Source organism: Canis lupus, chromosome X (genome assembly GCF_011100685.1).
Source record: "Canis lupus familiaris isolate Mischka breed German Shepherd chromosome X, alternate assembly UU_Cfam_GSD_1.0, whole genome shotgun sequence".
Lineage (NCBI taxonomy): Eukaryota > Metazoa > Chordata > Mammalia > Carnivora > Canidae > Canis > Canis lupus.
The window spans coordinates 26,462,565-26,486,388 of record NC_049260.1 but is presented as its reverse complement, the minus strand read 5'-3'; the positions used below and the strand labels follow the sequence as shown (position 1 = coordinate 26,486,388).

The window sequence follows — 23,824 nt, the reverse complement described above, 5'->3', positions numbered from 1 at the left end:
TAGAGAGGTAAAGTGCCAGACAGAAAAGAAGAATCAAGGCACCACAGTCAGGAGAATTTCAAAATTGGACGTACTTTCATGAGATGCCTATCTATATCTAAGACCCGGCCTACTGGTGAGCTGCCAAAGACTATACGTGGAGATCACTGAGAGGGGGCTTTTCATGGCTTTGACAAGACCAGGGTGGTCAGGCTTATCAGATGGTAGTGAGGTTCTGAGGTGATGGTGATACTGAGGACGTTGTGCGAGGGGGCTGCAGAGGGCTGGGGAAGCAGTTCTGATGAGCTTCAAGACCCTCAGGCAGTGGGCAGAGTCCTCTGTTCCTCCAGAGAAGTCAGACCTTGCAGGAAAGCCAGGTCCCGGTTGTCCTGAAAAGGAAGAAAATGTGTGTGTGGAGCGGCTCTCCTGGCTTTATCCCAGCTCAGTGACTGAGGGCAGTGTTCGCATCAGATTCTCTTTCCCTGCCATGAGATCCGAATAGAACCACTGGACCACTGGGACTGAAAACAATAGTTTGGCACGCGAAAAAATGTCTGCCTCTTCAAAGTCTGTAAACTCCAAAACCAATGGAGTTTTTGTACCTTGCTTTGAAGTAAGCAGAGCATGTGAAACTGTACCGCATATTTTAACAAGTGAGATTCTGACCCCTGGGTGCTTAGAAGCAGTGATTATATGTAGGCCTGTCAACACTGGCCTAGAGAAAGAATCTCCAAGGAAGCCCCCAAATCACAGCACACATCAGGCTGTGGTCCTGATGGTTTGCAGAGCTCAGAGGATCACAGCAGAACGGAAAACAAGACGTGTTCTATGTGGGTGAGTTCAGCTAGCTAGTATAAAACGGATTGGCTGAATTTGTTCTCTGAAAGAAAAGACTAAATGCAAAGGTGATTTTTTTTTCAACTGTGTTTTGGTGGGGGGGACCCAACCCTCTTCTTGAAGGATGCACACAGGTACTTAAATAGGTGCCATGTGTATCTTCCCACTTTGAAAGTCTGAGCTGTGTGATAAGGCTGGGATTTAAAGAACCATGTTGTGGATACAGAATTGCGTTCTTTAAATAAATCCTCTCCCAATGACATTCTAAAGGCAAGCATGGGTGAAGTCTTACTGGGTGACCTCATGAGTAACCTAATGAGTTAGAGTGCTTCCTCAAACCATGAAATACTTATCACTGTGTCTCTGCATACCATATGTGTCACTATACATTTTTTTAAACTGGGACCGTGTTTTTTGTTTTGTTTTGTTTTTTAAAGATTTTATTTATTTATTCATGAGCAACAGAGAGAGAGAGAGAGAGGTAGAGAGAGAGAGGCAGAGGGAGAAGCAGACTCCAGGCAGGGAGCCCGACATGGAACTTGATCCCGGGACTCCAGGATCGCACCCTGGGCTGAAGGCAGGCGCTAAACCGCTGAGCCACCCAGGTGTCCCTAACTGGGACAGTGTTGTGAAGCTTATGTTCTATTGGAAGAGACAAGGAAATTCACAAAGTTTGGGTTTCGTGAGTTACGTATCCAGGAGCTTCACTAGCAACTCCTTACCTCTGATGAGCCATTCCCTTCTTCCCATCTTCCAACTCACTTTTTCTTAAAAACGTTAAGAAGTTCCCTAGCTTTTGCCTAAGAATTTCAAACTATGACAGAAATGGAGTTAATTGAAGTTTGCCACATTTGCTTTATTTTACATCTTTATGCATATGTGCACATTAGGTGTTTTGCAGTTTGTTTTGTATATTTAACTGACCCACTTAATGATTAAACCCGAAATACTTCAACATGTATCTTCCAAGGTAAAAGATACTCTCTTACATAATCACAAAAGAATTATCGCACTCAGGAAATTAACACTGATATGATACTGTTAGGTATAATTTAAGTTGAAATTCCCTCAGTTCTGCCAGTAACATTCTTTACAGCTTTCTATTTTTGTCATTCAGGATCCAGTGAAGGGCCACATTTTGTATTTAGCTATCATTTCATTTTAGTCTCCTGTGATCTAGAACACTTCCCTAGCCTTTCTACATTTTTCATGACACTGACATTTTAGAAGAGGTCACAGCAACTTGTTCTATAGGATGTCCCTCACTCTTGGATTCAAGTTAAATATTTTATATCCAATTATCACATCAGTGATGTACCTTTCTCAGGGCATCACTCAACTTTCCTCAAGATTCTCTCATTAGCCCCTTCCCTCTCCCTAGATGATCTTTCCAGGTCTTGGTTTCTGGGATGTTGATAACCATAAGTCAAGATTGCTAGGCCTCTCCTGAGTGTCTTTTGGATAAAAATGTAACCCAATCTGAAATCCTGGTCGGCCTCCAGAACATCTTCTAATTTTAATACCACACAAAGATAGTCCTTTACCACCCTTTCTTCCATTACCTGCCTTCTTTTAATTTTTTTAACTTTCTTAAAGTATAATTGATGGACCAAAAACTGCACACATGTGTACTTCTTGGTGAGTTCGGACATATGCAACACCCCTGACATGACCACAAACAAGGTACTAAATATATTAATCACCAAAAAAATCAGCTGAGGACAGTACTTAAAGGGCTCATAAGTATTGAGCAAGGCTCGGCTCAGGCCCCAGACTGAAATGCACCCACTCTTCCTTGGAAGAGGCCTATTTGTTTACCGCATAAGTTTCAGCCTGAGGTAGAGGTTTCTAATGTAATACACATCTAAGGGCCACCTGAAACAGTCTCCAGAGACTAGGGAGGCTGGTGGGTACCACCTTCTCACTCTCCTGCCTCCCTCCAAATCACGTATCTCGTGGAAAGGAGAATGTACACACATCTAATGCTCTGGTTTTCGTGGCTGTCATCCAGTTAACATAACTTGATGATCTGGCTCTGGTGGCCAGTAGGGCTTGTGTTCATAGGTTTGGTGGGATGGCAGTGAACAAAAAAAAATGTAAATGGAAAAAAAATGTAAATGGCTGTTGCCCAGGACTCAGAGAAGAGGGAACAAACACCAATTCCATCTCCTAGCCTTTCCCTGAAGAAGGTATAGATAGCTGCATACTCTAAAAGCTGCTGGCTGAAATACATTTGAAAACTGTACCAAATGTACAGAGTCCTAGAAAAACATAACTTTCTAAAACTGATTTGTGGAGAAATATGAACTCTAAATAGTTTTATAGCCATTGAATAAATTTAATCATAGTTTTAAAAAAAAGGTGCTGGCTGAGATCCTCCCCTTTGGGACACTGACAGGTCTTGGCATGCCCTCAACTACTGGGTGACACTAAGAACCAAGAAGGCTGCTGGGACAATTACAAATGTTTGAAAGACAACCAAAAGCTAGGGCAGGGTTGAACGTTAAGGTTCATCTCCTACAAGAATTTTAAACCAGTCCAAGACTGGGAGAGGTGGGTGTTTTATCCAATGAATGGAAACCAACACAATGTCAAGGAAAAGGAAATGGGATATGTTCCAAATCACAAAAGATGTTAATAAAATGTAAGTGGTTTCCCTGATAAAAGAGTTCAAATTATGATCATAAAGATGCTCATTGAGGTCTGGAGAACAATACATGTAAGGTGAGAACTTCAACAAAGAGATAGATAGTACCCAATAGAAATCATGAAGCGGAAGAACACAACAATTGAACTGAGAATTACATGAGAGGGGTTTAATAGCAGACTGCGTGAACGGAAAGAAAGGATGAGCCATCAAAGACAGGACAGGAGAATCCATCTGCTGGAAGAGCAGAAAGTAAAAAGTAAAAAGACTGAAAATGGCCTAAGAGACTTATCAGGATACTCCCAAGCAGACAAATATTCACATTATAGGTGTCTCAGAGGAACAGAGAGAGAATGAAAGGGTCAGAAAACTTCACTAACTTGAGGAAGGAAACAGACATCCAGATCCAAGAGCCCAGAGGAATTAAAAGAGACCCACACCAGGACTCATTATAATTGTCAAAAGATACAGACAAGGGAGAGAATCTTAAAAGCAGTACACACAAGACCAGCAGCAGATTTTTCAGCACAAACGTTACATGTCAGAATGGAGTTGAATGACACATTCAATGTGCTGAAAGAAATAACTGCCAACCAGAATACTTTATCTGGCAAAGTTGTCCTTCAGAAGTAAAGGAAAGATAGAAAAAGTTTTCCAGACAAGCTAAAGGAGTTCAGCACCACTAGGCCCATCTTACAAAAAGAGTTTTAAAAAAAGCCCCTTCAACTTAAGATGTATTTATTTTAGAGAACGAGAGAGCAGGCAGGGCAGAGGGAGAGAGAGTCTCAGGCAGACTCCATGTTGAGCATCCAGCCCAACTCAGGGCTCAATCCCACAACCCTGAGATCATGGCCTGAGCAGAAACCAAGAGTGAGATGTTTAACCAACTGAGCCACCCAGGCACCCCCAAAGGGACTTCTTTAAGCTGAATGAAAGGGTACTAATTAGTAAGAAGAAAACATATGAAAATATAAATCTCCATGTAAAGGTAAATATATCATTACATTCAGAATAATGTGATGGAGGTGGATAAATCACTTAAAAATTTCATATGAAGGTTTAAAAACAAAAATAGTAAAAATGACCAGAATAAATTATTAATGGGTGCACTAGATAAAAGGATATCAACTGTGACATCAAAAATATAAAATGTTGTGAGGGGAGTAAAAATGTAGAGCTTTAGAATGCATTCAAAACTTAGTTGTTACCAGCTTCAAATAGACTGTTACAAAAATAGATTTTATGTAAGCCTCATAGTAACCACAGAACAAAAACTTGGAGTAGACATACAACAGAGAAAAAGAAAGAAATCAAGGCATATGACTACAGAAAAATCATGAAACCACAGAGGAGGAGAACAAGAGAAGAAAGGAACAAAGGAAATACAAAATAGCCAGAAAACAATTTTGAAATAAGTACATCACTATAAAAAATTACTTTAAATCAAAATAGAATGAAGTCTCCAATCAAAAGACCTAGAGTAACTGAATGGATTTAAAAGAAAAAAACAAAAACAAAAAAGACCAAGCCATCCAGGACCGGTATGCTAACTGAAATAAGACTGAGAAAGACCAGTACCTTATGATTTCACTCCTAATGTGAAGTCTAAAAAACACAATAAATGAACAAACAAAATTCAGTCAGATTTATAAATACCGAGAACAGATGGCTGCCAGAGGGGAGAAGGGTAGGAAGCTAGGCAAAATGGGTGGTGGGAAATCCAGGCTTCCAGTTACAGAATAAGTCACGGGGATAAAAGGCACAGCATGGGGAATATAGTTGATATCATAATAGCACTGGATAGCGACAGATGGTAGCCACACTTGTGACAAGCATCACATAAGGTATACAGAAATTCAGTGATTATGTGGTACACCTGCAACTAATGTGACACTGTGTGTCAACTATACTAAAAAAAACTTGTTAAGAACACCCATCTATATGCTGCCTCTAAGAGACTCACTTCATATGTGAGGACACATGGAGACTGAAATTAAAGGGATGGAAAAAGATATTCCATAAAAATGAAACCAAAACAAACCTGGGGTGGCTACACTTAAATCAGACATGCTAGACTCGACAACAAAAGGCATTACATGATGATAAGGGGTCAGTCCAACAAGAGGGTATGACATCTGTGCCCTTTTATGCACCCAACATAGGAGCACTGAAATATAGAAAGCGAATACTAACAGACCTCCAGGGAGAAATTAACAGTAATTCAATAATAGTTGGGGACTTCAGTATTCCACTGTTCACTAATGGATAGATCATACTGACAGAAAATGAGTAGGGAAACACTGGACTTAAATTATTTGACACCTTAGACCAGGTAGATTCAACAGATTATATAAACATTCTATCCAAAAACAACACATTCTAGAGCACAACTGAAACAATCTCTAGGGATAGAATGTATGTTAGAGGCCACAAAACCAGTCAGTAAGTTTAAGAAGATTGAAGTCAAGCATCTTTTCTGACCACAATGGTCTGAAACTAGAAATTTGTTACAAGAAGAAAACTGGAAAATTCACAAATAGATGATGAAACAACATCCTCCTGAACAACATGGATCAAAGAAAAAAATCAAGAAATAAAAAAATACCAAAAAAAAAGAAAAAAATACCTTGAGACAAATGAAAGTGGAAACAACATACCAAAATTTATGGGACATGGCAAAAGCAGTTCAAAGGAGTTCATTGTAATCAATACCTACGTAAAGACACAAGAAAAGTCTCAACTCTCAGTTCAAGGAACTAGAAAAAGTCCAAAATTAATGGAAGGAAAAACAAATCAGAGTGGAAACAAAGGGATAGAATTAAAAAAGGCAAGATCAATGAAACCAGGAGCTCATTTTTTAGAAAGATAAAAATAGACAAATGTTTAGCTACCCTTGCCAAAAGTAAAAAGAGTCAAATAAAATTAGAACTAAAAGAGGATATGTAATAGGTGATGAGGATTAAGGAGTGCACTTGTGATGAGCCCCACTGATATATGGAAGTGCTGAATCACTATATTGTATACCTGAAGCTTCTCTAACACTGTATGTTAACTAACTGGGATTTTAAAAAGAAGAAATATTAAAGCAGATTGCACTGGGGCACCTGGGTGGCTCAGTGGATGAACATCTATCTGCCTTTGGCCCAGGGCATGATCTTGGGGTCCTGGGATCGAGTCCCACAGCCTGCCTCTCCCTATGCCTATGCCTCTGCCTCTTTCTGTGTGTCTCTCATGAATAAATAAATAAAATATTTTTAAACAATAAAAATAAAAACAGACTGCACTAAATACAAAGAATGGTAAGAGACACTTATGAACAATTATATGCCAACAAGCTGGACAACATAGAAGAAATGGGAAGATAAATACCTAGACACATGCAACCTACCAAGTTTGAATCATGAAGAAATACAAAATCTGGAAAGACCAATTACTAATAAGGAGGTTGAGTCGGTAATTGCAAACCTTCCACAAACAAAAATCCAAGACCAGATGAATTCCCAGGTGAATTCTACCAGACATTTAAAGAGTTAATACATATGTTTCTCAAACTCTTCCAAAAATTGAAGAGGAGGAAACACTTCCAAACTCGTTTTACAAGGGTAGCATTACATTGAAACCAAAACTAGACAAGGATGCTGCAGAAGAATTACAGGCCAATATCCATGATGAACATAGAGGCAAAAACCTCAACAAATATTAGCAAAACAAGTTCAACAATATATTAAAAGGATAATATACCATGATCAAGTGGGATTTGTTCCAAGGATGCAAGAATGGTTCAATATCTGCAAATCAATAGGACACACCACATCAACACAATGAAGGATGAAAATCATCTATAATCATCTCAGTAGAGGAAGAAAAAGCATTTGACAAAATACAACATTCATCCATGATAAAAACTCAAAGTGGGCACAGAGGGAGCATATATCAACATCATAGCAGCCATATATAACAAGCCCACAGCTAATATCATACTCCACAGTGAAAAACCGAAAGCTATTCTTCTAAGATCAGGAACAAGACCAGAATGCCCTACTCTCGCCACTTTGAGTCGACATAGTCCTGGAAGTCCTAGCCACAACTATCCCATAACAAAAAGAAATACAAGGCATCCAAATAATAAAGGAAGAAAAAATTATCTTAATTTACAGATGAAGTATTTTATATACAAAAAATCCCGTAGACTCCACCAAAAAACTGTTAGAATAAATGAGTTCAGTAAAGTTGCAGGATACGCAATCAATATACAGAAATCTGTTGCTTCTATAATAATGAACTATCAGAAAGAGAAATTAAGACAAATCCCATTTACGTCGAAAAAAATAAAATGCCTGGGAATACATTTAATTACAGTAGTGAAAGACCTGTATGGTGAAAACTATCAGACATTAATAAAAAAATTTGAAGAAGATGCAAAAAAATGGAAAGATATTTTGTGCTCATGGATTAGAATACTGTTAAAATGTCCATCCTACCCAAAGCAATCTACAGGGTAATGCAATCCCTATCAAAATTCCAATGGCATTTTTCACAGCTAAAATGGGTCTGGAACCACAGAAGGCTGCCAAAGCAATCTTGAGAAAGAAGAACAAAGCTGGAGGCATCATGCTTCCTGATCTCAAACTATATTACAAAGCCCTATTAGTCCAAACAATGTGGTATCGACATTAAAAACAAACAGAAACATCAACAGGACAGAAAAGAAAGTCCAGAAATAAACCCGAGCATATATAACCAATTTATTTACAACAGAGGAGTTAATAATAAACAATGGGGAAAAGATGGTCTCTTCGATGAATGGTGTTGGGAAAACATGCAAAAGAATGAAACTAGATCACAGTTTTATACCATACACAAAACTCAAGATAAAGACTTGAACGTACAACCTGAAACCATAAAATTCTTAGAAGACAACATGGGGGTAAGCTCCTTACCATCCATCTCTGCAATGACATTTTAGATTTAACACCAAAAGCAAAGGTAACAACAAGCAAAAATAAATAAGTAGGACCATATTAAACTGAAAACGTTCTGCATAGCAAAAGACACCATCAGCAAAAAGGGCAATCTATGGAATGGGAGAAAACATTTGAAAATCCTATTATCTGTTAAGAGATTATTACCCAAAACATATGAAGAACTCCCACAAATCAATGGGGAAAAATCTGATTTTAAAATAGGCAAAAGAGCTGAATAGACATTTTCCAATGTTTATGTCCAATAGGCACATGCTTCTTGATCTCAAACAGATGGCCAAGAGGTACATGAAAAAGTGCTCAACAACACTAACCATCAGGGAAATACAAATCAAAACCACAATGAGATTTCACCTCACGCCTGTTACAATGGCCATTATCAAAAAGACAAGAGATACCGGGTTGGTGAGCATGTGGAGAAAAGGGGAACTCTTGGGCATTGTTGGAAGAATGTAAATTGGTGCAGCCACTATGGAAATGGTGTGGAGGTTCCTCAAAAAAATTAAAAGCTGAAGTACCACATGATCCAGTAATTCCAGTTCTAGGTACTTCTCTGAAGAAAGCATAACCACTATTCTCAAAACGGTATCTGCACCCCCATGTTCACCACAGCATTATTTATTATAGCCAAGACATGGCATCAGCCTTAGTGTCCAATGACAGAAATGGATAAAGATACTGTGATTATATATATATATATATATATATATATATATATATATATTCAGTAAAATATGAGGCCAACAGAGAGAATAAAATCCTGCCATTTGTGACAACATGAGTGAACCCTGAGGACATGATGCTAACTGAAATAAGTTAGAGAATGATAAATATATCCCATCACTTATATGTGAACTCTAAAAAAAAAAAAAGAAAGAAACTCATAGACACAGAGAATCAATTAGTGATGGCCATAGGCAGGGAATGGGCAAAATGGGTGAAGGTGACCAAAAGATAGAGACTTTCATTTATAAGTAATTTGGGGGAAGTAATGTACAGCATGGAGACTATAGTCAACAATACTGTATTGTAGATTTGAAAGTGGCTAGGTGAGTAAATCTTAAAAGTTCTCCTCACCAGAAAAAAATATATATAGCTATTTGGGTGGTGAATGTTCACTCTACTTATTGTAGTCATTGATTTGCAATATATGCATATTTCAAATCATTATGTTGCACACTTAAAACTAATAGAATGTTGTATGTCAATAAAAATAAATTTAAAAGACTATTGACTACTAATTTCATTATCTTTCATCATCCTTCAAACACTGACTGGCCAATCATCAGCATCATCACTGGATACCAAGATATATTTAAAAACTTACACAAAGCAATTTTATGTAAAATTGAAACCAGCTACCTTGAAGCATAATTTTTAAAAAGTGATTAAAGCTAAATATCAAATGCTGGATAATTTCTTTTTCTTTTGAAAAGCTGGAGAAGGGCAGGAAAGTTAGAATAGATAATTATATATCATTTTGGAAACTGATTCAAAACACAATATGAGGGCAGCCCGGGTGGCTCAGCGGTTTAGCGCTGCCTTCAGTCCAGGGCGTGATCTTGGAGACCCGGGATCAAGTCCCACATCAGGCTCCCTGCATGGGGTCTGCTTCTCCCTCTGCCTGTGTCTCTGCCTCTCTTTCTCTCTCTCTCTCTCCCTCTCTGTGTTTCTCATGAATAAATAAATCTTTAAAAACACACACACAATATGATTTAAATTAGTAATCCAAAGAAAAATAATGGGTATAGTAGCTTATATATAGTCCTTCCTTTTAAGACAAAATAATTTTCTAAGACATAGCTCCTATTTCATAAAGAGAAAGTAGTTTGCTTAGGTGTCAGCAAATCACAAGAATAAGGATTTGGGGGTTCTTTCAGCATAGGCTACATTGGTTCTGGCTGAAGTCACTTTTTTTTTTGATAGAACGAGGACACACACATGTATGCAAGTGTGGAAGGGGAGCAGAGGGAGAGAGTTTTAAGCAGGCTCCATGCCCAGAGTGGAGCCTGATGCAGGGCTCAATGTCATGACCCTAAGATCATGACCTGAACCAAAATCAAGAGTCAGATGCTTAACCAACAGAGCCACCCAGGCACCCCTGAAGTCACTTTTTAAGCAATTAGAACCATTATCTTTTCAGTTGTGGAACGGGAATTGATCAGATAGGGTATTGTCGCTTCAAGTAAGCCTAAAACCATGGTGAGTTTCAGAAGACCTTAAAGAATATCTTGCCCACAGCAAACCACTGCATTTCTTTTTTTTTTTTTTCAGATGAAATGGAGTCATCACACTTTTTTCTTCACTGAGCAGCATCTCCTGTTATGCTACATCAGTGTACTATTTTAACTTGATCCTGTCTTATTTTGAAACATTCCTTTTTTTAAATGTTTTAGTCATTTTGTTGAACTAACTTCAGACAAGCTGTGGAGGCTATAGCTAATAATTAAAAAAGGATTTTTTTTGGCATGTCTGTGGGAATCACCTTGGAGTAGAATCTAATTGAAGTACGAATGTTAACGTACCGTCATTAACTTAAGTATGAGATCCCTTGACCATTAGCAATATACTGTTTGAGCAGGCAGTGAATCAGTGAAGTAGGAATAAAGGCTGGCCAAATTCCTGTGTGTACAGTTGGGACTGAATATTTTATTAAATAAATGGCTTTTTTGCCGGACAAAGGGGTAGATTTGTGGTTACAGGTACTGTTAAGAGTTAAATACACTTCTGGGTTGCCTGTTGTAGTTACACATCAGTATGTGATTAGAAAACCCATAAACATTAGTTTCTTTCTAATTTGATGTCTTACAAGAGAAAGAATCAGTCACCTATTCCTATGTGACAATTACAAAATTCCCTGGTTATGGATTTCACATTTGCGCATCCCTTGGTTGGCTGGAGTTCTGCTGCAGCTCATCTAGGCTTGACTCCAGGTTATAGGTTGGGTTCAGGTGTGTTCCACCTTGTACCATCCTTCTTGGATCAGCAGGCTCTCTGGGCAATGTGCTCCTTATTGCACTAAGCACAAGAGGACAAACCCAACCACCCAAGGACATTACAGACCTCTATTTGTATCTGCTAACATTCCATTGGCCAAACAGGTCACATAACCAGGTCCAAGTTCCTAGGCCAGGGAAGCAAACTCTCCCCAGTACCTGGCCACTCTGTACTGTCTACACTAACCTCCTTGGTGTTTGAGCAAGCCAGTCATACTCCCTTCTCAAAGTCTTTCCATTTGCTGTTCTCTGTATACATGGGTCACACCCTCATGGACTTAGTTTTTGCCCCACTGTACCTCGTCAATAAAAGCTTCCAAGACTTCCCATTCGGAAGGTTCTTTGCTCATCCTCTCTTCTGAAGGGTTATCAGCACCTGACATACTTCTAAAACTTACTTGTTTGTTTAGACTGTGGGCCTCCATAAGAATGTAAGTTACATGGATACGGGGCTTCTTTGTTTATTGCTATATCCCCAGCACTCAGAACAGTGCCTGGACATACAGTGAGCTCCTGGTGAATGTTTTTATAAGTAAGCTAATCTTAGTGTTTTTTAAATCTGTATGGCTACTTTTTTAGACATTTAAAATCCAGTTCAGGGGATCCCTGGGTGGCGCAGCGGTTTGGCGCCTGCCTTTGGCCCAGGGCGCGATCCTGGAGACCCGGGATCGAATCCCACATCAGGCTCCCGGTGCATGGAGCCTGCTTCTCCCTCTGCCTATGTCTCTGCCTCTCTCTCTCTCTCTCTCTCTCTGTGACTATCATAAATAAATAAAAAAAAATTAAAAAAAAAATCCAGTTCAGTATCAAAGAGTCCAGCAGTGTTGCTTGAATGTCAGGTGTCATTTAGCAGTTTAAACATTTCCAGTATAATTGGCACAGAAAATATCGACCATTAAGCATTTTTCAGCGTTGATTCACCTCTACTCGTGGATACATGTGATAACTGATTTTGATTCTTAAAAGGAGATTAAACCCAAAGGACTTTTTTACTTAGAAAATCTTAAGAAAAGGAGAAAACAGGATTATTCTTGACTCATGTATGTACTATGTAGGATGTGATCGGCACTCAGAAAATGTTTGAATGGCTACTTTCACTGCTGTCATGAAACACTTCCATTAAGGCAAACCAACTCTATATTTGCACTTAGATGCTTATATTCGAGACTTACAGATGATAGTTTATCTATAAAGATGAACTTGGTTGACATCATTAGGTTTATGCTTTTAAATTTGATCCTTGAAATAATTCAGGGAGAGGAATGCCAGTCGCGTCACTGAACTGTGTTTGAATCTTAACACACTACAATTCAGTTCCTAGAGCTCCAGTATGATGTAATTAAACTGTCAGAAATTTTAACATGGTTGCTCATGAATGTCTCTGTTGGTTCTGATTTATTCTGCAAGGCATACTATTGCTAAAGCAAACTTACTGCCATTAAAAATGCCTCATGTTCCACAACTTGGCAAAATTTGCATCCATAATGGAACAAAGAGATGTAATCATCCCTGCAGTTGTGAGGATTCTGTTCCTCCTGGCGATATTTCATTCACTCCATCCTCACCAGATAATGATGGTTTAAACTCACAAGTAAAAAGAAACTAAAGGTGCTTTATTTGATTTTTTCATTTCTAGGGGCATAAATATAAGTAAGTCATGTGTGTGTGTTTGTGGGTGTGTAGATTGGTAGGTAGATACCACTTCTTTTTCCATCTTGTGATCTTAATTTTTCAGCACTTATTTCCTGTCCTTAGTATTTGAAAGAGGTTTTCTATGGTATGTTACCTTGAGACTCACAAAAGGAGAGATTTTCTTTCTATCCTAGGTCCGTAAGCCCTCCACTATAATAATGATATTTGGCCTTCTCTCCACCTAGGATGTGATTTTGTCTTAATGATGAACATCACGTCAAGGATCCTATTAGCTTACACCCTAAAAAACAAGACAAAAAACTTAATAATAAATTCAGGACTGTAATCATAGATGGAAATCCAAGTGGCACAGATGAAAGGAAATGACGAGCGTACTTAGGTCATTAAGTCACTGGCTGCCTAGTCATTTCCAAGCCAGACGTGAACCTGAGGTTGTCTGTAAGCACATTCATTGCCACTGATTTGCCAAAGCAATGTCTTGTTTTTGACAGAAGTGACAATATACTGAACAAATAAAGCTTGAAGTTAATATTATAAAAAATTAGTTTCCAAAAACCTTCAAAGTTCATAGTAATTTTGTTTTCAATGGAGAAATCTGTCCTTTACTGCAAATGCTATTTGAGCTGTGTATTTCTGTACCAAATGAATCATCAGCAGAGACTCACAGATCAACAGAATCTACAAGTGGACTCCTATTCCCAGAAGAGGACCATCCATCCCTGAACTCCTTTTCATCCAAAACCTCCTTCTCCCCTCACGTAGACAAATTCTCAAAACCAACAAAAGCTTCCCCTTCATAAGCCTCCAAAACCATAATGATAAAGTTGTCCCATGTAACAGAGTGGAAGGAAACCACTCTGCAGAACCCCCATAGCCAAGGTCCTTAGGACATTAAATATTTCCCAATCCCATTAGGCTTCAGAAGTACCTGTATTTTATCTTTTTGGTTAAGTGGCAAAGGAGAGAGTGGGGGAAACACCTCCAAGTCTCTACTTCTCCCTTACCTTCATCAGATGAATGCAAAACGTCACCTACTTCCTTTTGTATTGAAGAGACCCTGTAAGTGGCTAATTGTTCTTTTATTACCAAGAAAAATGGGGGCACCTGGGTGGCTCAGTGGTTGAGTGTCTGCCTTCGGCTCAGGTCATGATCCCTGAGATCGAGTCCTGCATCATGCTCCCTTCAGGGAGTCTGCTCCCTCTGCCTATATCTCGGCCTCTCTCTCTGTGTTTCTCATGAATAAATAAATAAAATCTTTTTTAAAAAATGGTTCACATTTACTAATGGGGCCTAAGACATGTTGATTTTATCTTACCTTCCAAGTAGAGAAACCGCTATCTTCTCCAAAGACAAGGATCTAGACACAGCCCTACATGGGATTCTTCTTCCCTTGAACAAGTCATCCCCTAATTATTCGGCCTTCCAGGGTTATCTTTATTTATGTTACTTCTGAGCAAGTGGAAATGAATTCATAATGACTCTTTACATGGGATCGTGGGCTTTTTCTCTGCTATCTATGTTTGCCAGACATGTAACATGCCATTCTTTGTGCTTGCTTCCATTAAGGCGAGGAAGACCTGCTCAGCCCTCCCCAGGACACAAGCACAGGGTTAGAGGAAGTGATGGAGCAGCTCAACCACTCCTTCCCTAGTTCCAGAGGTAAGCTCCAGGGCGTGCAGGTCACTCACACCTGCTGGAATCAGGCCTCCCGTTTCCACATGCAACTGGCCTGTGTATTTTCCGTGTTTAAACATGCTGATGGAGTGCCAAAGTAGGGTGAGGGGGTCACTGTGAGAAGTGAGTAGTTTTCAGGGTGAAGTTCTGCTACAGATGACTAAACTGACTGGTTTGGGCTTCCAGTTGAATTCGGACACCCGTAGAATCGAGAAACCTCTAGAAATCAGAGTACTGACTCAGTTGTTTCCTCTTTGCACATTAATCTGAAGAGTTAATAATGAGAGAGGCTTTCCTTAAGAGCAAGGATGCTGTGACTTTGACAGACAAGGAAATTCATGCCCTGATGGCACCTCTGCCAGGGACAGACAGTTACCACGCCATACGGTGAAATCCAGAATGTGCCGAGTATACAGCATTGGCGGGTACTCAGACTTCCAATCTGATGCCTTTATATTTAAAAATTGTGTCTTACACCCCATTATTTAAATATAGGTACAATTAAATCTCTGTATCCTAGTCTGTCGGGGTTGGTTTCACTGCCATAGATGGAATATGATCTTTGCAAAGAAAGACATTCATAATATTAAGGCCCTTATTTCCCACCATCACTCTGACCTTGGGTATTTTTCCCCTCATAGAAAAGCAGCATTTCACCCTGCCAGCTTTTCCCACTAGCCAGTATGAGCTTCAGATGTCTTAATTTATCCAAGGAGGTCTCGCTCCCATTGTAGCATTTTGGAGTATTTTAGCTTATTGCTCTGACCTAAAACGGAGTCACTAACCCACCTCCCTTTGGTGAATAAAAAGAATGGCAGCAGCCACCTGTAAGCAAATGGAGGGAAAACCTAGACAAGCCAAAGGGGAGAACACAAGTCTTTGTGGCCAATGATTGGCACCTCTAATGGGCAGCCCTGGAGGGAAGGGCAGCTGAGTCTGGCTATTTGCTCCTCTCCATAAGAGCAATGAGGAGAATGTTTGGAGTCATGCGTTTTTCCTATCTTTCTGTTCAGAGTCAGCTGACAATGGCCGTTTCCTAGCTATTTGATGTATGAGTGAACACTGTGCGGTGCACATTAAAAGCAGTACCGTTCTGCTAGAGCGTTGCTAAGGAACCATCAGGGAAGCTAATTTTAAATATCTGCACCAGCCATCTTTTCACTGCTGAGTGCCTCTGATGTGTTGATTTTAACACATAAGCATCTTCTCTGTCCTCCCTCCACCCCCACGTCCCCCACCTGCCACCCTTGTCTCCATCATGACCCTCGCGGCTGTCTCCTCTACCTGGATGCCGTGGTTCATGAGAAGGCTACACGCCAGTCTGATGTAAATCACATGCTTTCCCCTTGATCCTGTCAGCTTTTACAAGCACCTACTATGTGCCAGTGGAGGCGTTAAGGATGCAAAGAAGAAGTGCCCACTTCCTTGCCTTCGAGGTGGTTATGGGCCACTGAGGAGGCCGACTTCCAGAGTTCCCATTACAGTGTAGTGGTAGTGCCATGATGGGGAGGTCTAGGACATGAACCCCAGAAGCACCCTTTGACTTAAATAGGAAGGGTTCCCCTTAGGCACAGCAAGGGTCTTCAAGATTACATGGCTACAACTTTGGGCCCCCCATGTAGCACACATTTCGGTGACCCCAACCTAGCCCTTGAAGGTCACAGATGGATACCTTGTCCCAGGCCCTTAAACTGCAAGTTTGTGCACCTGCTTGGCAGGAAGTGAATGGCTGCTGCAGCGATGCCCTGGCCTCTCCTTTCCACCTAAACAACCAGAGCGTAGCACACAAGAGGCTGCAGCAGCGCTCATGGCTCCACTTCCCTTCAGGCAGCCTTTTTGTACTGGGCCTCTGACCCATCCTGATGATCTGTAAGGGGGAGTCCTTTGCACCCTCTCCGTGCATCCCCCTTTTAGTCTCTGAAGCTGCATACCACATGTAGGGAAGAAGTCTCCTAGAAGAAGAGAAACAGACTTCTTCTGATATATTTGGCAGTTGGCATCTCTGATGTTAAATTTATTCGTATGGTGTTCATGTGCTTGTATGGAAGCTGGGGGAGCTGCAGGCCCCCCTGGATGGCATTCGCTAAATCGTGCTGACAGAAGCATACCTGCCCGAGTGCTAATTTGAGTTCTCAAGTAGGGGATGAGGCTTTGTCTGGCCGATTTCACGAACTAAGTTCCTACTTACTCAGTAGGAGGCTGCTGGCCCGAGAGAAGTCATTTATTTTCCTGAGGAAGACAATCAGGATCTGGCTGTTCTTTCTGTGATGCTATCATTTCTGTGACCTTGACTTTTTTTTCACCACTTCCTGCCAAACTCAGCCCTTACTCTTCTGCACCCAATTCCTATGTGTGGGGGGTTCTTCCCACAGCACCAAGCAATTCTGACGCCAGCTGGGTATCCTAGAATTTAGCTCATCTCAGACCCCATCTACCCAGAGAGAGCATCAGATCCCACATCATGAGGGTGAAGGTCCCCAAAACCACCCCCACTTCACTTCAGAGACCAGGTCCAAGTCCAGTTTATCACCTGGGCTTCTGACCCACCTGCTGTAGACTTAGAGGTGCCAACGACCCCCTTCTTGGGTTCGATAAATTTCCTACAGTGGCTTGCGGAACTCAGAAATGTTTTCCTTACCAGATCACAGGGTATTATGAAAGGATAGAACTCAGGAAGAGCCAGATGGAAGAGATGAACAGGGTGTGGTATGGGGAGAGGGGGCCATGCTCCCTCCAGGTGTGTTCTCTTCCTAGCACCTACGGGTGTTCACCAACCCAGAAGCTCTTCCCACCCAGTCCTTCTGGGTTTTTAGGGAGGCCTCATTACATAGATGCATTTGATTCAATCACTGGCCACTGGGGATCAAACTCAGTCTCCAGCCCCCACTCCCATTCTCGCCCCTGAGGTCAGGAGGTAGGGCTCAAAGTTCCAACGCTCTAAGCCCAGGGTGGGCTCCCCTGGTACCCAGCCCCTAAGCATAAGTAAGTATGGTTTTTCCAAGACTTGTCTTACTAACACAACAAAAGATATCTCCATGCCTCTCTTCACAGGAAATTCCAAAGGTTTTAGGAGTTCCATGCCCTGAAGGGGGATTAAGACCTAATACCTATTTCTTAATTCTAAATCACAATATCACCCCCTTTTTCTCCTCAAATTCAAATGGATAAAAAGTTTCATCATAGTAAAAGTAGAATGGAAAATATATACATGGTAGGGTTTAGTGGGAGCATCTTACCAATCAGGAGGTATGTTAGGTTGATATAAAGCAGAAAATTTTGAATCTTAACATCTCAGGCTTACAGACTATCCCAAATAGAAGGGTCCTGAAAGGTCATTTTAGCATTTCTGACCCCTCAAACAGTGGCTTTGGACCCTTTGACCATTATCCATACTAAGAGAAACATTTTACATCTCAAACTGGATTAAGGGTATAAAATACATTGGATGTGTGTGTGTACGCACGCGTTGTATACACCCACCATGTATATATATACCACCCATGTATGTGTCTAGTCACATACACATACAAAGATCAGAAACATAAGATTTGTGAAGCAACATTTCCTATGCTACAATTAATTCACTCTGTTGAATTATTCCTCTGTTTTATTCAAAAATAAAATGCTGGTTGCAACCCACTAAAATGATTTTCAGATCCAGTGGTTTAAAAAAAATACCGATCTAACGGATTTTGGTTTTCCTTGCCCAGGTACACATCTTTTTTTTTTTAAGTTACATTTCAAAAGATTCACCATGGAAGTTTCTGCCAAGCCCCGCCTAGTATATTGGAGGACGTTGTGCTTTTAATCTAAGTCTGCCACCCATGTTCCCATTGCTGTGTAAGGAAGAATGAAGTTCACAGTTGCTGCAGCTGTTTCGGACAGCTGTTTGAGTAACTCAAAACAGATGTCAGAGCCAGAGGTCTGACATTTAGTGGAAATGTGCTATTAAATACCACCTCATGGTTTACTTAACCCTGCTAGATAATTGCCCACAGAGGAAAAGACTTTTTAAATAAAATATTACACTTTTCACAAATGCAAAGTATATAGATAGGGGAGTTTTGCATTTTAAATGTACAACTTTTCTGTTACCAGTTGCCACAGTCTTGACATCAGGCTCAAGTGTTAAGGTACTTGCTAATCTTCACCTTGCATTTTCACTAAAAGTCCCTGGAAGCCAGAAGTGCCTTGTTCATGGCCATTTGGCAAGTTAAATTAAGCCCCTGATCTTATCTCACTGGCCTTGCTAAACTGTTACCCAAATTAATAAAGGGGTTGCATGCTCTCCTGGTGAAAAACTGCTAGCTGACACTGTCCTGCATAATAGCCGCTATAAATTGCGGGGTGTTCACAGTGTGAATGTGCGCGTGTTTAGCCTTGTGATCATACCTTTCATGATTAACCTCTAGACACAGTTATTTGCAACCACTTTGAGGGATTTCAGTGGCTCGGTGTATATTAGACACAGAACGTTAGCCAATTTCTAATCTATTTATCTACCAGTAATGTATCCCTCTGTCTATACGTATATGTAGAATTGGAATTCCACTCTAATAAAAATCATTATCTACTATAAGGCACTTTCTAAATCTCCACCATTATTCTCTAGGAACAGTACATGAGTAGAATGTACAACAAACATAATTTAAAAATAAACAATTTAAGTGATTTGTCCATATGTCTTTGATCATTTTGCATTCTAACAAAGGTATTTTTATATGTACGTGCATTTACAAAAGGAAGGCTTCCCTCATCAGTGGTATGGTATTGGCTTCTCTAAAAATGAGGTGCCACTGTATACTAATTAGTGATCAGTAGGATCCAAAATAAGTTTTTAGTGCAATAAGACAATTTAAAACACAGTTAACGGTGCTATGCAGGTATTTCTACTGCCTGTACAATGTCTTACCTACTGACCTGTGCCGTATTATTTTTATCCCTAACATCCATGCCATCCTCTCTCATATTACCCACCCCTCCATAAAGCCCACATACATTCTGGTAAATGTCTCTAAATTAGCCACCCAGCAGCTGCGCAAAACCTGCCATCTTCTAAAATTCGAGTCTTGTCTGTGGTTCTTTTATGGAAGAGCAGCATGAAGATAAGATCACACATCCCCTTTCAGGCACCACTCTGTTTCCTCAGCTTCCATAAATCTTGAGCTCTTAGCCTTTACACCAGGGGCCAACAAACTATAGTCCAGGAGCCACATCTGGCCCACTACCTGTTTTTATAAATAAAGTCTTACTAGAACATAGCTACACCCATTCATTGACATATTGTCTATGGTTGCTTTTTCACTCCAGTGAGGGAGTAGTTGTGGCAAAGTTGAACAGCTGTTACAGAGACTGTGGGGCTTGGAAAGCCTAAAATGTTTACTGTCTGGCCCTTTACACAGAAAGTTTGCCAACCCCTGCTTTACGCTACTGTGGTCCATTCTAGCTCATTCTGTATATGCAGTCACACACTTTCTGGTGCTGATCCACTCTCAGCTCAACAAAGCTGTACTTTTGAATTGATTTGTGTATTTATGTCCATGTTCACCAGAGATCATACATGTTGCAGTATTTGAAGTATGACCATTTGACTCTTCTGTCACTTGTGATACAATAGAAATCATAAAAAGGGATTCATTGTTCCTTAACTTTTTCAGTTAGTGAACTAAAATTAGGAAGCTAAAGTTACCCCCCACCCCAAAACAGTAATGTCCTGAGATTCTAACCCAGAATAATGAGTCATCTCAAGTTCATACTGCCTGAGGAAACTGGACATCTCCAGACTTGACCAAGCCTTTTATTCAGACACAAGACTCCCCCAGCATATTTCCTTCTTCTCTTGATTCATTTCCTGACAACATACCACATTGCCAGATGGACACTCTAAGTGAAGGTCTAAGGAAACTCATTTCCAAAGAATGTATTTATGAAATAAGACTTATGTGGCACTTGCATTTATTTTACTGGTAAAGAATTTTCTTAAGTGGCACAACCAAATAGCCTCTATTTTGTCAGTGCAGAAACTAGTCTGATACAGTATAAAAGATCTATTGTTTTAACCTTCTTTAAACAAAAAAGCGCAACTTCCTTTGGTACTATGGTAATGAGCACATTGGTACCAAGGGATGGGGGCAGATTTTGAAAGAGACTAGGATTAACATAGCTCTGGAATGTCCACTGTACATGAAACATGGTTTCTGAAGAAGTACCCGAAACAAAACCCAAGTCATTTGCTGCCTGTTTGGCGGTGGTCAGTGGATACTGAGCTCTGAATATGGCTTGGTGTCGAATAAAGATATGTAACCTGTATCACTCTGGGAACCATAATTACATCCTGAAACTAAATCATATTGCTTTCTAACAACACTCCTTCCTGAAGCTCTTAAGTTTTTAAAAGTAGACCAAAGTGAAAGCCAGCACAAGTTACCAGCCCTTGGCACACAAGTTAAAGGGTAACAGGCAAGGCCAAGGTGCCAAAAACACCAAAGACTCCTGACCATGATTTAGTGGCTACCTTCCTAATTCAGTTCAACCAGCATTCGTCAGATACCCATAGTGTCGAGGAATAGGAGGTATTGGAGAGAGAGGGGATGGGTAAATGATATATGGGCCCTGGCTTCAAGGATCTCAGTCTTATAGGGGAATGGAATGAATTCTACTACCAGAGAGTATAACCACAAAATACAAAGATGAAAAAAAGACTTGATAGGGGAGTCGAAAGGAATGGCTATGTAATTCATGCTGGGATTCATTGAGCTGTCAAGAATGAGTGTTGTTCTCCTCCTTCCCCTTTTTTATCTGGTATGGACCTACCCCTGGCAACACCCACAAGTGAGAAGCCAGTACCCCTTTTTCTCCTCTTCCCTGGTTTGAGGAATGTTATGTATATATATCTTGACCACGCTTGCATGATCAAGCATGCAGTTTTTATACTTTTAAAACATTTTATTTATTTGAGAGAGAGAGAGAAGGGGGGCTGGCCAGAGGGAGAGGAAAGAGAAATCCCAAGCAAACCCCATGCCGGGCATGGAGCCTAACTCGGGGATCAATCTCAGGACCCTGAGATCATGACCTGGGCCGAAACCAAGAGTGGGACGCTCAACCAACTGAGCCACCCAGGCACTCCTGCGGTTTTTATACTTATAAGAAATCTCTGACTCACTTGGGAAAATTCAGAAGGAAGGAAACAAGGGAGGGAGGAAGAGTCCTACTTAGAAAAATTTTCAACGTATACTAGAAGTATAGACCGTGAACTTGAGTTTTGAAAGATTTCTTTTCGAAGAGTAGCTCCATACTTCTTTGGTCTGGATGAGTAGTCCTCGCACGGTTCCAAGGTGCTTTAGTGTTTGCAGCTGCTGAGCATGGGGGGCCCTGGCGGGGAAAGGAGATGCTGTACAGGGTCTCTCACAGCTCTGCTTTTATCTGCTCTAAATCCTGGGGTTTCACCTAAGATTGTCTCAGGAAGTGTCCCACTGCTCATAATCAGAGTCTGAAAACCAATATTTCACTCGAAGGCCCTGGTGATAAGAGGAACTTGCCAAAAGCCCCAGACATGCTAGGTATGATCAGAGGTGCCTCATTTTCTGTCCAAATATAATCACAGAAAACTTGACCAGGACCTGCTTTTCAAAAATAAACGCATACAGATGGAGGGTCCTCTAAAACAATGCCGGTGGGTTGTTAGCCCTCGGATCTCAAGGCTCCTGGTATCTGTTGAATTAGGAGGAAGTTGGGGGTTCATTCCTACATCTGGCTCTGTGGCTTGCCCGTTAGTGGGGCTCATTTCCTTCCCCCTTGTTTTTTCTATTTTCTCAAATGTCCCAGTCTCATCATGGGCATGCTCAGCTTCTACCAGATAGAATGAATTCTCCCAAGGGGATGCAGTCTCGCCTTGGTGGTGTTTCACCTCGCATTTGGGGTGCCGACTTCTGGCACACACACAGTCAGCTCCTGCTTAGGTTTCAGTGTATTGTTGAGAGTGAAGAGATTGAGATTTGGGGACGTTTCGATTGAGGTTCTAAAGCTGTCCTTGAAAAACAATGCTTAATTTGTCAGATCCTACACTGTGCCAGCTTTCATCCCCTTGAACACATGAACTCTATGGATTCTGTAAGTTATGTCTCCTGGATCGTGTTATCTGTTTACACTGATTTTAAGTGTATGTAAAGGTTATTTGACTGGATGTGTCTTTCGGGTTTTTTTTTTCTTTTTGTTTCTGGTTGTTGTTTTTTTTTTTTTCAGAAGGGAATAAATGAATTGTCATCTCAACATTTGTTTGGTAAAAGCAGCAAAATTGGTATGAAACTGTATATTTATGCATTTTTTTCCTTTCTGATATCTCTGCCTCTTCCTCTCTCCATTATTAAAGGAAGAAATACCCCTGGGAAGCCAATGAGAGAGGTTAGTGAGATTCAGGCTCACAGCCACGGCTTCTGTGTGTCTCATCGCGCTTTCTATGTTTGGCGTTTGTGTAAGAATTGTGTGTGTGCACGCGCATGTATGTACTACATGTGTCATCATGTAAGGACGGTAGTCACCTCTCCACTTGCAGCTCATGAGGAACATTCTTCAAATGTTCATCGCCATTGTCATCACCATGACGACAGGACCAGGGGTTGGGGGAGCAGGAATCTCCATAAAATGGCAAGCCTTGATAATCCCTAGGTCGGATCCTGCAGTTCATCATCTGTTGCCATTTGTAACACAAACAGAATTCCTCAACATAAATTTAGCCTTGAACAGAATTGAGGAGCACTAAAGTCTCTATGCGTTTTCAGGATCCTAGCATTTTCTGCCAGTGCCCTGGGTCTTTATTCTTCTGGAATGACCTCATTTTGTTTTTGTTTTCTTTTTTTCCTCATTCCTATACTCTTTTCCCACTCTAGCTAACATGTTTTTGTTTTTGTTTTTTTTGAGCACTTACTGTGCCAAGCACTGTTGTAAGCACTTACCATCTTTTTCATGATGTAATCTTCATGCCAAACCTATGAGGTAGGTACTCTTATTAACCCCATTTTACAAACAAGGAAACTGAGTCAGTGAGAGAGCAAGCAGTG

The 23,824-nt window shown here is 40.6% G+C and overlaps 1 protein-coding gene across 1 annotated transcript in view; it reads left to right on the top strand.

Annotated features, from left to right (window-relative positions):
- Nucleotides 1–23,824, top strand: part of DMD (dystrophin) — a 2,084,073-nt gene that overhangs the window by 2,053,662 nt on the left and 6,587 nt on the right. The window contains 2 exon segments of the mRNA NM_001003343.1: nt 14,661–14,753; nt 23,137–23,168. Coding sequence (NP_001003343.1) covers nt 14,661–14,753; nt 23,137–23,168 — 125 coding nt within the window.